This window comes from Aedes aegypti, chromosome 2, assembly GCF_002204515.2.
Source record: "Aedes aegypti strain LVP_AGWG chromosome 2, AaegL5.0 Primary Assembly, whole genome shotgun sequence".
In the NCBI taxonomy this organism is placed as follows: Eukaryota; Metazoa; Arthropoda; class Insecta; order Diptera; family Culicidae; genus Aedes; species Aedes aegypti.
The window spans coordinates 132,576,661-132,590,709 of record NC_035108.1 but is presented as its reverse complement, the minus strand read 5'-3'; the positions used below and the strand labels follow the sequence as shown (position 1 = coordinate 132,590,709).

At 35.7% G+C, this 14,049-nt stretch overlaps 1 protein-coding gene across 1 annotated transcript; it reads left to right on the top strand.

Moving 5' to 3' along the window:
* The first annotated feature begins 12,071 nt into the window (after nucleotides 1-12,071).
* LOC5564283 (serine protease easter) lies at nucleotides 12,072-13,537 on the top strand. Its single transcript, XM_021842421.1, has 3 exons — nucleotides 12,072-12,153; nucleotides 12,489-12,705; nucleotides 12,765-13,537. Exons 1-3 carry the CDS (start codon nucleotides 12,093-12,095, stop codon nucleotides 13,378-13,380), a joined length of 894 nt encoding a protein of 297 aa, XP_021698113.1. The 5' UTR covers nucleotides 12,072-12,092; the 3' UTR covers nucleotides 13,381-13,537.
* The last annotated feature ends 512 nt before the right edge of the window (nucleotides 13,538-14,049 follow it).

The following is a 14,049-nucleotide window of genomic DNA, read 5'->3' as shown; positions in this document are numbered from 1 at the left end:
CGTCCTTTCATCCATTTTTGCCACGTTTAGTCATTGGCGTAGATAGGATTTTTTTCTGGAGGGGGCCTAGTGGGGGCCAAGCTTATTCTTGGTTTACCGAAATAATGTCGGTTGCAATAATCACAATTTTCCCAAATTCCATAGTTTGCATAGATTTTTATTGATTTTATTTGTTTGTGATTTTGTCTCATATAGCTACGCATCAGTGATACTGATATGATAAATTTCAATTTTCGCTACGGAAAAAATCATTATTTGTCTGATCTATTAAAAAAATCCTTCAAGAATTCTTCCAAAGAACTCTCGAGGAATATCCCTTTATAATTTTTTAACGATTTTTTCAGATATCGGGGATTTCTTCATAAATTATTCCTGTACTTTTCCTATGCATTCTCCAAGAACATGTGCATGAGCATAAATGACCGCCCGCAGTTGCTACTCCGTTATTGCAAGAACAACTGTACTTACACAGGAAACCAACAGACAATTAATGCGGATTCCGTCGAACAGTGGCCCAGAGCTGGCCAAAGTTCAAAAATTATAGTTTTTAAATTCCTTCTCGAATATTTTTTCTTGATTTCTTAATTATTGAATAACAATTCCCCAAAGTTTCAGATCGATCGGTGTATATTTCGATTTTTCAAAGCATGTAACCTGGAGAGATGTCAGCTGAAATTGCCCTATTTGATTTATCATATTTCGTGAATGTTGTTCTATAGAAATTGCAGTTTATGTACTAAATCACGACCAAATCTTTTTCAACCGGTCTCATTCGAAAGAATATACCTTAGGTTTTGTTTTGAAGATGATTTACCATATTTGACATGTTTACCATTTGAAAATGTCAAGAAGTGTATAACATTGAGCTCCATCAAAAATAAGGCATTTTTTAAGATGGTGCAAGATATCTAGGAAACGCTCTAAAGTGTTCATTTACCCTTCAATGTGTGGCAAATGTTCCAAGTATTCGATGTACTATGGCTTCACTTGCGCTTTTTTGCGCCAAGATAAGAAAAATATTTTTTAGTTACACTGCCATTAGATTCAGACCATTAGAACATCATACTTGTTACAAATATCGCATTTTTTACCATTATAAGCCTCGAATAGACTAAGGAACCACCTTAAGTTTGCCCACGATATTAAACTTCAAATTGGCATCCAAACAATGACGTTTCATTTGATTTTTATCTGGATACGGATTTCATTGATTGAATTTAAAAAATATGCTATTAGCATTTTTGAACGTTTTGAGTGTGAATTGTAACTTTTGGCCAGCATTTGTATAGAAAGCGGCCACTGAGCGTCGCTCGCCCACAAAGGAGTATGCAACAGGTTCAACGGATCAAACACTATTCTTTTCCTATGCATTCTCCAAGAACTTCTTAGCCAGTTTTCACTGAGTTCCTCCTGGGAATCCTACTGGAATTCATTCCCAGAAACTTCAGCAAAAATCTGTTGAATAATAATTACTAAAATTCAACAAATTTTTCTTGAATTTTCTTTCAATTGGCTTTCTGTTCTTACCAAAAAATTTCACGAAGAATCTGCATTAAATTGCTCAAATTAATCTCTTGAAGAATTCCGATTTTCAAACATTTCTCCATGAAGGTCCTCTACGTATTTATTACACATGAATTGTAACTGTTGTTAAAAATATCATCCAGTTGTTCATTAATACTTTGAAATCACCAAATCGGTCTTCAAGATCACTTAGGAAGGATTAATTCCACAAATTCTTCAGAGAGTGTACCAATTTTTTTTTTCCAAATTTGCCTTTGAGATTCTTCCTAAATTTGGTCTTCATATTCCTCCAACATATTTTTCTACAAATCTCTCAAAAATTCTTCAAGGAATGCTTGAAACCTTTACAGCAAAAACTTCCTGCAAAAGATTCATTAAGTTAGTCATCTAGGTTACTCTTAGGATTCCTCCCAAAATTCTTAAAATTTTCTGTAGAAAATATTAAAAAAAATCTTTAAAAATGCCTACTTGAGAAAAAATTTAAAAATTAAAATGTTCCTTTTTTCATCAGCTCATCCACAAGAATACTCAAAAATTTCCCAAGCAACTCGCTCAGGAATTTCTTAGGAGAATTATATTATCATTTCCCCTGGGATGTCGCCCCAGGGTGATTTCAAAAAAAAAAATCAACAGAGATCCATGCAAGTATTTTCCAGTTTTTTTTTTACTTTAAACAGCAATAGTGATTTTTTAGGGATTTTATAAAGCAATTACGCAACAGATTTACTAAGGGATTTTTTAATTCATCCTCGAACTTAAAAATAAAAATCCAGAATTGTCGTCAAGTATTCTTTTAGGTACCGTAATCTGGGGGCAAATTGATCACTATTTCGTAACTTTTTGTCATGTTTTTCTTTGGAATTCAAATATTGTCAAATTTATTTCGGTAAAACCAGTACTTCATTGATCTCTATCAGATTATGTAGTCGTTTGTTGATGAAATAAATTTTAACATTTCATAAAATTAGTTTTAATATCAATAATTGAAAATGACACATTGGGGCGAAATTGATCACTATATAATTAAGCACATTTTAGAAAGTAAAATTTCCCTATCTACTGAATTTGCGTCTCCTGAATCTGAAAATTATGTCAAAATTCTTATAACTATCATCATTTTATTGCAAAATCAAACTATGTAAATCTTCATAATACGCCTAAATGTATGCAATTCTCCTTGAAATAAACATGTTCTTGAACAATAAACGCTTTTATAAGCAAACAACTGTTCTTGTAATGCTGTACGGTTTCAAAAATGAGTTCAGCAGTTCACACTGAAGCTTACACAACATTTTTAGCACTCAAAGTTTGCATGCAGGCTTAGCACCAGCGGATTGTTTAGTACGGACATTTTTAACAGTATTGCTAACGCCTCAAAAAATTGTGAATATTTCTATGCAAAACTGACTTTAATAAAAATGAAATAGTTTGAAATCATCATTAGACATCGATAAACTAGAAAATATGGAATGTTTGTTATGCCAACAAAGTATAAAGCATCCTTGAAAGGAAATGCTATTTGGTACCGACCTGATCAAATTCACCCCAGTGATCAATTTGCCCCCGGATTACGGTACTGAAGGGCAAACACGAAATTATTGCGACACCGAAAATGTCATGCCAATTTTCTTATAATGTTTAGAATCAAACCAAAATTTTAGGGTAGTTTTATACATATATTTACTTCAAAAATCAAAAGAAAAGTTAATCGATGGAGCCTTGAGTGTAAAATTGAAGGCATTTTCGCTTGATGCCCTCCATCAAAGTCTTTACCAGTTTCTCAGTGTTTTTCCATTTTCTTAACATATCCTTCTCGTCTTTGACTGTCTTCTTGCTCTTCCAAAGCTCCCGCTTCATTATTGCCCAGCACTGCTCCACCGGGCGCAGCTCCGGACAGTTTAGCGGATTCACCTTTGGAATAAAATGGACAGAATTGGCCTCATTCCACTCCAGGACACTTTTAGAATAATGGCATGATGCCAAATCTGGCCAAAAATAGCGGAGCTTCGTCGTGCTGCTGCAAGAACGGCAAAAGGCGCTTCTCGAGGCACTCAGATTTGTAGATCTCGCCATTTACTATGTCCTTTGTCACAAAAGGCTCACTCCTCAGTCCTCAAGAGCAGATGGGCTGCCAAATGTGATATTTGGAGGCGAAATTCGACATTTTCTTCTTCTTTAATTTGTCGTCCACATCGAACTTGCTCTTGCCGGTGAAAAACTCCAACTCTGGAATTTGCTTAAAATCGGTTTTTATATACGTTTCGTCGTACGTTTTTGTTCGTCATCACACAGCAGCCATATTTTGACAGCATCTTCTCGTAGAGCTTCCGTGCCCGAGTTTTAGCCGTCGATTGTTGCCGCTCATCGCGGTTTGGGAAGTTCTGTACCTTGTATGTATATAGTCTTTTTAGCCAAATCATGGCTTGAGACGTTGGGATTTGCTTTAATCATCCGGTTCACCTTTCCCTCCGTCTTTTTGTTCTCCGGGCCCGGTTTTCTTCCAGCTCCTTTGCCGTGGTCCATCGTCAACCGCTCCTGGTACCGCTTCAACACTCTGGAGACGGTTGATTGGTGAATGTTCAACATTTTTCCCAACTGCCGATGCGACAGGTCAGGAAATTCCAGGTGTTTGGAAAGAATTTGTTCTCTCGACTCGCGTTGGTTCACCTCCGTTTTCGTTGAATCGAAAAACACGACTTCGAGTTTGACAGCATGTAAACAATACACATCAAAGACAAAGTGGCAAAATTTGGTTGATTTTTATCCAATGGTAGAAAGGTTATGCCCTGTTGAATGTGTCACAATAATTTCGCGTTCGTCCATTAAAAATACTCCATATTTTTCCCGATGATTTTTCCATGAATAATACCTAGGTACTCCAATAATACCTCCAATTTTATTGGAATTTCTTAAATTTCGTAGAATTCACTCCAAATGAATATCCGATTTTTATTAGATTCATACAGTTTTGGAAAAAAAAATTGGAACAATTTCAGTTTAAATTGAATTTGAAGAAATTTACTGAATTCTTGCTGGAAAATTCAAAAATTCACCTTAGAATTTTTGAAACTTTTAGACGAAGTTCCGACGATGTACCTCACAAAAAAGATAAGGTGGGTTTAGTAGGATTTTTTTGTGTTCATTCGTCTTTTACAATGAGCAATGAATTATGTTAAAACGGATGGAATTTTTATATAAGGTATTTGTATCTTACATATTGGAAAATGTTTTGTATGATCTTCGAAGTTTCATGATACTATGCCGAATAGATTCACGTAAAAAACATTTTTTCCTACTTGCATAAATTCCAAACAAAATGTTTTAGAAGGACTTTTTTTAACTATTGTGGCAGAACAACTTTTTAATTTTTATAGTGCATTTATAAATTTTCCAAGAAGCTCCATCAGAATCCTCGACATCTAGCAGAATTTCTTCTTTGATTTCTGGATTCCCCAGAATTCTGCAAGAAATTGCACTAGAATTCAATTCCAAAATAAGAATTATTGCCAGAATTGATAAAGCTATTTCTAAAGTAATGTTTTGAGGAGATCCTTGCAAATTTCACTCATAATTCTGGGCTTGTGCTAACGTAAGAACTATCGTACACTCACAATACCGTGGTGAATCAAAATCCGGACGGTACCAAAATCCGGACATTCTGGTTGTAATTATTAAATTTAATATGAAATCAAATATCAAATATAGGTTTAAAATTGTTATTCGTGGTTTTAAATATGTCTGGTCACGTTAATTCATTATTTCATCTAGTAATCCTGTGTAACGAAATATTAAAAATAAAAACAAATAGGCGACACAAGTTGAGCGTCATTCCTCCAGATAACAAAATCTCATAGTGAATTTTTTGGCCAGAACATCTGCCACTTTCGAGTTAAAATGAAGTTACAAAATTATACAATTTTAGTGCTTTGCGTATATGTGAAGTGTGTGGAATAATAGTTTTCAAGTGTGTGCAGCAAAGAGAGAGTACAATTTGCGCAAATAATCATTTGTAGTGAGAAAACAGGATGCCTTTAACGCTGTCCGGATTTGTAGGCGAGTGATCGTTAACCCGGACATATCGTAAAAAACCTAATATTTAGTATGTTTGGAAATGTTTTGATGTGAATTGATGTGAAACTGTACAATTATAAAACTAAGAATGTAATTTGTCGGCGGAGAACGGGTTTACACAAGAAAAATGTTAATATTGAGGATCTTTTCTGTGAACATCAAATGCAGGTTGTCGACAAGGAGTGCAGGTGAAACAATTGTAATTTTATTCAAAGTTTTGACCTTTCCTATATTGATTAGTATATTTATGCTTGTTATTTTATTATATTGGAGATTTACCGTTAGAGTATAGTGCCTTTTATTGTTTTACATGTATAATATATTGTATATTTTCAACGCAAAACGCATCTGTTCGGATTTCGATTCAAAAGCGTCCGGCATTTTGATGCATGTGTCCGGATTTAAGAACTCGACATGCTTCATTAAATTAACGTTTTACATGTTATAAATGTATATTTTACTACAATTGTTATTCATGATACAAAGTTTTGAAGTATACCTGTGTGGAAAACAATAAAATTTATACTAGATGTGATAGAAACATGTTCAAAACAGCGTTTGAACTTTCGGCGTTACTTAAGTGTCCGGGTAATGATGCATCACGGTACACGATGCGAGACTAGAGTTACATATTTCTCAGGAGCACATAAATGTACTGACGAGTCTCCAACCAAACCGTCTCCCAGCTCATCGGGATCCTAGTGTGCTGCGCCAGCCGGAGGCTCACGAAAATTCTGAAAGCGCGCGCTAGGTAATGTGCACTCCGGGAGACTCGTCTCATGCGCTGCTCGGCGCTACAGCTCACCATCGGTATCCAAGTTATTAAACAACTGCTTAGTAACGAAGAGCCTCTACAACTATTTTCGCCTCATTATGCAGGTGTCTACCGTGATGCATCAAAAGCCGGACAATTAAGGCGACACAAATATTTAAATTCTAATATGAATGTGTTGTTTTAAAAAACCCCGAATGTTATTGTGTTTTGAATATTGTTACAATCCAGATCTACACGAGAGTGATGAACTTTTTGGTAAAAACCATGATTTTAACTTGAAAATCAAGCAAATATTGAAGCATGTCTTGTCTATAAATCCGGACACCTGATGCAAGTGGTGTCTTCAAATCCGGACACTTTTGGATCGGAATCCGGACAACTGTTTTAAAACATATAATTTTCGTTTAATTTCAATGAAAATCATATCAATACATAATTAAATATCAATCTTAATTCAAAAGATTGATTTGCCGTACAATATCAAAAAGATTGGCACGTTTGTGATGTTGGTGGGTGGATTACCTGAGCTGAAATTCATGTGGCTTGAACTACAGAGTCGATGCTGCTCGAACTGTTATCAAGGAAGATATACTCAATTTATATTACATTCTTTTGAATTCTGATAACTCACTACACTTTTCATAGTCATTTTTCACATTTCTCTTGTTTTTCTTCCTTAAAACTCACTTATACTAGTCAAACGTGGATCTTTTAAACGATGTCCGGATCTTAAAACTCTGGCTCGAAATCCCGGACAGTCGCTTTAGACACCAATAAAAACATATTTCCCACATATTTAACAACAGTCGTGTCACAGAGCTTCCAAAATAAATCTTCTTTCACAATTGTGCTTAAAATTTTCTGTATAATATATTTCACACACATTCTATTGACCCAAACATTGTTCGCGCGCTGATAGATCGTTGAACTTGAATTGGGGTTTGACCGCGACGAAATGACGTTCAACATGAACAAATTATTTGTTTTGATTTTTATTAATTATTTGACAGTGGTTACTAGATTGAAAATGAATGTAAAATGACCAGCATTTTCAAAAATAAAGGAAGAGAATAAGAATCAAATGTATAATCACTTAATTTTAACTTTAAATTATTAATATAATCAGAGTGTCCGGATATTGGTACCGTCCGGATTTTGATTCACCACGGTAGATGGTCTACATGATACGGTTGAAAACTCGCTATCCGAGAGTTACAATTTCGATCCTCGATGAAGAATTTTGTCATCACTTCAATTGTTGCACTGAATTTTAAGCAGCACATGTGACGGAGCGCATGAGACCGCATTGAGACACATCTCCAGAAAAATGAGGTGCACCAAAAAAGGTCTCACAATGTACAAGGCTCCCGTGAGCTTGCAAGCAATGAGGCTCCTGCACCTTAGTCTACATCCCGTGCTCAGTAACTCTATGCGAGACTGGACACAACACTTAATGTTCTCACAAACATAAAAAGAATGTTTTGAACCCACTTTTTTTTGGAAGGAAGTTGTTAATGCAGAAATAATTACCCAGAAAATGAATCGGAGTTTTCGAAAGTTTTTAAAAGTATTCGTCAAGAAATCTGTATCGATTTGTATGTATTTTTTTTTAAGGCTAAGTAGCCCGTCATTCGTTTTGGCAACAATGATGACTTTTCAGCTTGCATTTCAAAGTGATGAAACTCAGTCTTGATCGTTTATATTGACTTGAGAAAGTATCACTGTACGCGCTAACATGCATAAAGCATGCTGATACTTTTTCAGCAGTGTCAGTGCGAAACCAACTGATTTTCTTTGATTCGAAATCGTGAGATGAATTAGCAACAATCATCAACGACGCGTACAAATTTCAATGACGGCCTACTTCGCCTTAAGTTCTTGGTATATCCCTATGGAATAACTTTGAAAATCCTTCAAGGAATTTCTGAAAAAATCTAAAGCATATTTGAAAAAAAAAATCTAAAATATGTTGATTACTTGCTAGAACCGCTACGATGATTTTTTTTTTGAAAATTTTGTATTGAAAATCTCTTGAAAAATCCTCTGGGAAATCCTAAAACTTTTTAGGAAGGCGTTCTTTAGAATTCTCCGATGAAGCTTTTATGTCATCAATTAATTTGATAAAACCTCGTTAACGATGTTACGCCAATTTATTCGGTCTATGGCTGTGTCTCTCCAACGTCGATTTTGGCCCACGTTCCCAGATCTTGTTGCACCTGATCCAGCCACCTCGCTCGCTGGGCTCTCCGCCTTCTTGTGCCAACCGGAACACCATCTTTGCAGGATTGTTGAGCTCGTGGTTCATTCTCCGCCGCCACACACCGTTCTTCTGCACTCCTCCCAAAGATCGTCCTAAGCACCCTTCGTTCGAAGACTCCAAGTGGTTGGGGATGGTACACAAATTATGTCACGCTAAATTTCAACTTTTTTAACCCCCCTCCCCCCCTTTTTCGCGTTTTTTGTATGAGTCCTCCGAAATTTTTGTAAGGCTTGTCACGCTTGGCTTAACCCCCTCCCTCCCCTCAAAGCGTGATGTAATTTGTGCATGACCCCTTGCAGGTCTTCTTCCAACATGGTCCATGTTTCATGTCCATAGAGAACCACCGGTCTTATAAGCGTTTTGTACATGGTACATTTGGTGCGGGGGTACATTGGGGGTACATGGTACATTTGGTGCGCAGCTTTTTTTGAAGCCCATAGTAGCAGTGTTGCCACATTTATATCTGTTCCGAAGGCTCAAAAATCTTTTTTTATCTGTACCAGAGATTCCGAAAATCTGTAACCAAAATCTGTACCACATCCAACATAAATTGATGAAAAAACCCTTCAAATCCTAATTAATATGGATATTTACCATGGTTTTTATTGTAATAATTTCACTTATTACATAAAAAATATTGTTAAATTCTATGGAAACAGTATTTTTCAATAATAATTTTGTGGGAATTTTCCGCATTCTTTAGATTTTGTGTTACAAAAATCGCCATTTCCAAAAATCTTTACCAATCTGTACTTTTTCGTGAAAATCTGTAATCTGTACCGTACAGAATCTGTACCAAAATTTATCAGAAAATCTGTACCTTTCCAGATAAATCTGTACTTGTGGCAACACTGCATAGTAGGCCTGACTTCCACTGATGATGCTTCTCCGTATTTCATGATTAACTTTGTTATGCCGTTAACAAGGATCTGAGGTAGACGAACTTAGAAATCCTTTATAAGAGAGATTCGCGGAAGCTGACATTTATGTCAAAGTGTGAGCCAATCGAGCAGCTAGAGCTGCGATTTTTAGTTTTTGATTTTTTGGTTTCTTATTAATTTTGATATGTAGCTCAAAGATCTATAACGAAACAAAATACACTTTATAGCAATGAGGAAGTCATGTCCGTGTTACAATATTCTTCTCGACGCCGAGCAAAATCAACACTGCTGGTCTGTTGCCAAATCATTCCATTTTACTTCCGCTTATCTCTCTATAAAGGATCACTAGACGAACTCATCAACCACCTCAAAAGTATCCCCGTCTATCGTAACACTGCTTCCCAGACGGGCTCTGTCGCGCTCGGTTCCGCCTTTCAGCATGTACTTTGTTTTTGACGCATTCACTACCAGGCCGACTTTTGTCGCTTCACGTTTCAGACGGGTGTACAGGTCTGCCACAGTTCCAGGTGTTCTGCCGACAATATCCATATCATTCGCGAAGCAAACAAATTGGCTAGAGCTTGTGAAAATCGTACCTCGGTTATTGAACCCGGCTCTCCGCATGACATCTTCTAGCGCGATGTTGTACAGCAGGCAGAGAGGGTCTTGAGATTGAATTAATTCCCCTGAAATACGCTTTCAGGAATATCTGGAATTCCTAGGAAATAAATTTAGATAAATCGAATATGTTTTCTGCTATCCATAGAATTATCTAGTAATTTTCAGCATATTTTTATATATCGAGCTGCATTTTAAAAACTATGTTAAAAAGTTCTAGTTTCTTGAAAAATTGCCTTCTCCAAATATCCAGCCTATTTGAAACTTACTCGAATAAGCTTCTAAAACATTCGGATCTAAATCAATCGTGCCATTTTGCGGATGCGAAAAATGTCAAAATATGATGTTTGATTATGTTTGGTCTGATTTCCATTTCCTTTAGCTCGCTATTGCAGTTGTATTACATAGCTCGCTTCTGGAGCGGCTTGCATGCATTACATTACAAACCAGATTCAGCAAGTAAATATAACCTTTGCGTGTGTTTTCAACATCATCCTCTACTGCATAGCAAAATAACAAATACCGTAACCCGGGGTAACATTGATTAGTGTTTTTTTTATGTTTAGAACAAAATCATTCCGAAAGACATATATTTCTAGTTCTACATTTAAAAAAGTACTGGCGCTAACTGCCCGTGAAATGTTTTAATATATAGTACAATGAATTTTTTCATATAGCTGATAAGCGTAACATTGATCAATCATGACAACAAAGTTTGAATATATTTGAAATGCCGTTGAATTGAAACCCGATTATGAGAGCTAAACTCTAACAAGTCATATACTTTTTGAGTTATTTGAAAAATTCCTGAAATTACGGGATATGCCTGAAGATAGGCAACTTCCTATATAAGTTATTTACACGAATTCGTCAATTTTGCTGTATTGAGCTCAAATATTGACAATGATATCGTTTTTGGCAATTGTTTTATCAATTAAAATACATTTAATTTGCTTATATCACGTCCGGAACTCATGTGAGGCACACATTTTCCGTAGAATCATACAAAAACTGGTAAATCAAATTTGATTTTCTCAAGAACCCTCAATGTTGATAAGCTTATGAATATGAAAAAGGGAAGTGCCATTCAGGTACCGTAAAACGGGGTCACTTTGATAATGCGGGTAACTTTGATAGTGCGAGACCCCCAACATAGTAAACGAAATATCGAAGTTACTGTCAATCAGTTAAGGAAAACGAATGCAAAAGTAAAGAGTTTTGGTATAACACTTCATGTCAAAGCTATTTTCGTTGAAATCAAGTGCATTTGAGGATTTTTATGCAAATATTAAAAATTTACAAGATTTTAGCATTTCTACAACGCTTACAAACAATCTGTTCTACGACCACTATTTGATAAAGTCATAATGAGTTCGTCACTTACCCATGACAGCCTAGTTATAGTAGAATATGAATACGGTCTCAAATCTCTTAGCGAAAACCATTTTTACAAACTGGGACTATTTTTGTAATCTAAGTCAGAAATTTGCATATAGCGTTAAACGCCTAGAGGTATGCAATGCCCTATAAATGTTCCGTGATTCATTCAATCTTGTTCGATTTATACTCCATTATCAAAGTTACCCCAAAACAGAAAACCGACTTTCGATTATATGAAAAATTATATATCCATTCAGAATAAATCTTTTGGCAATCTATCAAGTGCAATCGATAGCTAAGATGTCAGTACTTGTTTTAAAAATATGAAATATTATTCTTTGATACAGAATGCATAAATATTGAAGTTTTCTTCGAAAAAACTATCAAAGTTACCCCGTTTTACGGTATTTAAAATGTTGTAGGAAAAAATAGATAATTCCAACTTTTTTCGGAGACGACCAATGTTACCTCGCTGATCAATAATACCCCGTTTTACGATAACTACATTGCTCATAACTAATCGTTATCAGATGATTGAGTTTAGAATCTTGACTGACCATAACTAGTCAGACAGTTATCAACAATGATCCGATTGAATGCATTACTTGCATCACTCAGCTGTGCAGTCGGTTTTGCGTCGGCTGGTAAGTTTATGTGTATTGCTATTAGAGTTAAATAATATGAATTTAGGGTGATGCAACGAAGCCAAACCTCGAATTATTAAGAACACAAATCTAGAGATCCAGACAGACGTCCACGCTGAAAATTTAATCGATGGATCGCTCGCTAGTGCTGACCAAACGATCCAATTTTCAATGCAAATGGTTGTCTAGACTTGTTCTTTTGAAAATTTGAAGCTGGGCTTTGATGTATCTGCACTTTAAAATGTCATTATAAATGTATGGCTAAAATCCTCTCTTATTGTTAAGCAGTTGGTATATTTCCTATCAACGTCGAATGACTCTATTCTTTTTATTAGCCGAATGCAGTTTACCAGCCCCAGGATCATGTGGTGTGCTACCTTTGGACAGTGAAGAATCCGTCCCTTCCAATACAGTTTATCCATGGATGGCTGTACTTATTGCACAACCACGAAAAAACGGCTCCATTGTGGCCATCTGTGGTGGATCGTTGGTTTCTGATCGATTCATTTTGACAGCAGCTCATTGTTTCAATATATTGCCCGATCATAACATGTAAGTCAAACAACAGTTTGCTAAATGCTGTTCATGTAATGTAAGCATTCTTATTACAGGTTAAAGGTGCGTCTAGGTGGATGGAATATTACGACCGATCGTTCTTGTGACGATCGAATATGTAGTGGAAGAATCGTCGACTATGCAATCGAGAGAGTATTCGTCCACCAGGACTTCAACTCGACCAATATTCACTATGACATTGCTTTGATTAAGTTGGCCAAAAGTGTAGCTTTCACGGATTTCGTATCACCGATATGTATTGCTGAGAGCATTTCGTGTAAGATTCCACAGGACGCGGAAAAGATTTTTAGAGCTGTAGGTTGGAACATAGTAGAAGAAGAATATGTTGCCAATTTAACTGACTTCATAGGAGACCGTCATCAATTTTCTATTGAAATGTACAGCGTTTACGGAAACAGTTGCGATTACGTATTTTGGCCAACGTTGGAAATTTGTACCAAACGTGTGAACAAAACTAATGATCAGTTCGTTGATTTTGGTAGATCATTAATTTCGAAGGAAAACGACGGATACTGGTTTCTCTATGGGTATGGAGTGTGGGAGTTTGGAAATCCTGATGCAATGCCGTATGAATCAGACATCTTCACTCGCATTGCGTGTCATCGAGATTGGATTAAAAGTATACTCAAGAATTTTACGACATGTTCATAGGGATTTAGGATTAGATGATTGAAAACGATAAATAATAATCGATTAATTAAATACATGAAAATCACGATGAATTTACTTATAGCACATGCAAACAGGCTTTACATTTACAGTACTGGCAGAAATTCAAAGTTCAATTTTTTTTTCTCGTGAATTGTCAGTTAGCAATAAAAATATATAAACAATATTTGATCGGAGAAAATAAAAACGTATTTGGAGAAACTTAATGGGCTCCATGAATTAATTTAATTTAAAAAAGTTTGAACAAGAGATTGGGATTTATTAATGTTTGTTAGCAAATATATTATATTAACAATATGGTTCACTTCCACTTATCCCATACACAAATTTGGCGACCCGTTTAGCATTGCCAACAGCACCATCTGTTGACGAAAAAGGCGACTAAACCAAACTTTGGTTAATTCATTTTGATCGTGTACACTGCTTTGACGTTCCTCAGCGACATTTTTCATAGTTTGTTTTGATTTTAGATTTGCAGAGTTCGAGCTTAACATTTGAAAATGTACCGTTAAAACACCGTGCACAACCAATATCATAAACGGAAATAAAGGATTGATTCAACTTATGATAACGTGAAAAGTAAGACGCTTTATGTCTTTCAATTAGGACATGACTGTTGAATAACACCCGATGATTAAAATCATAGCTATT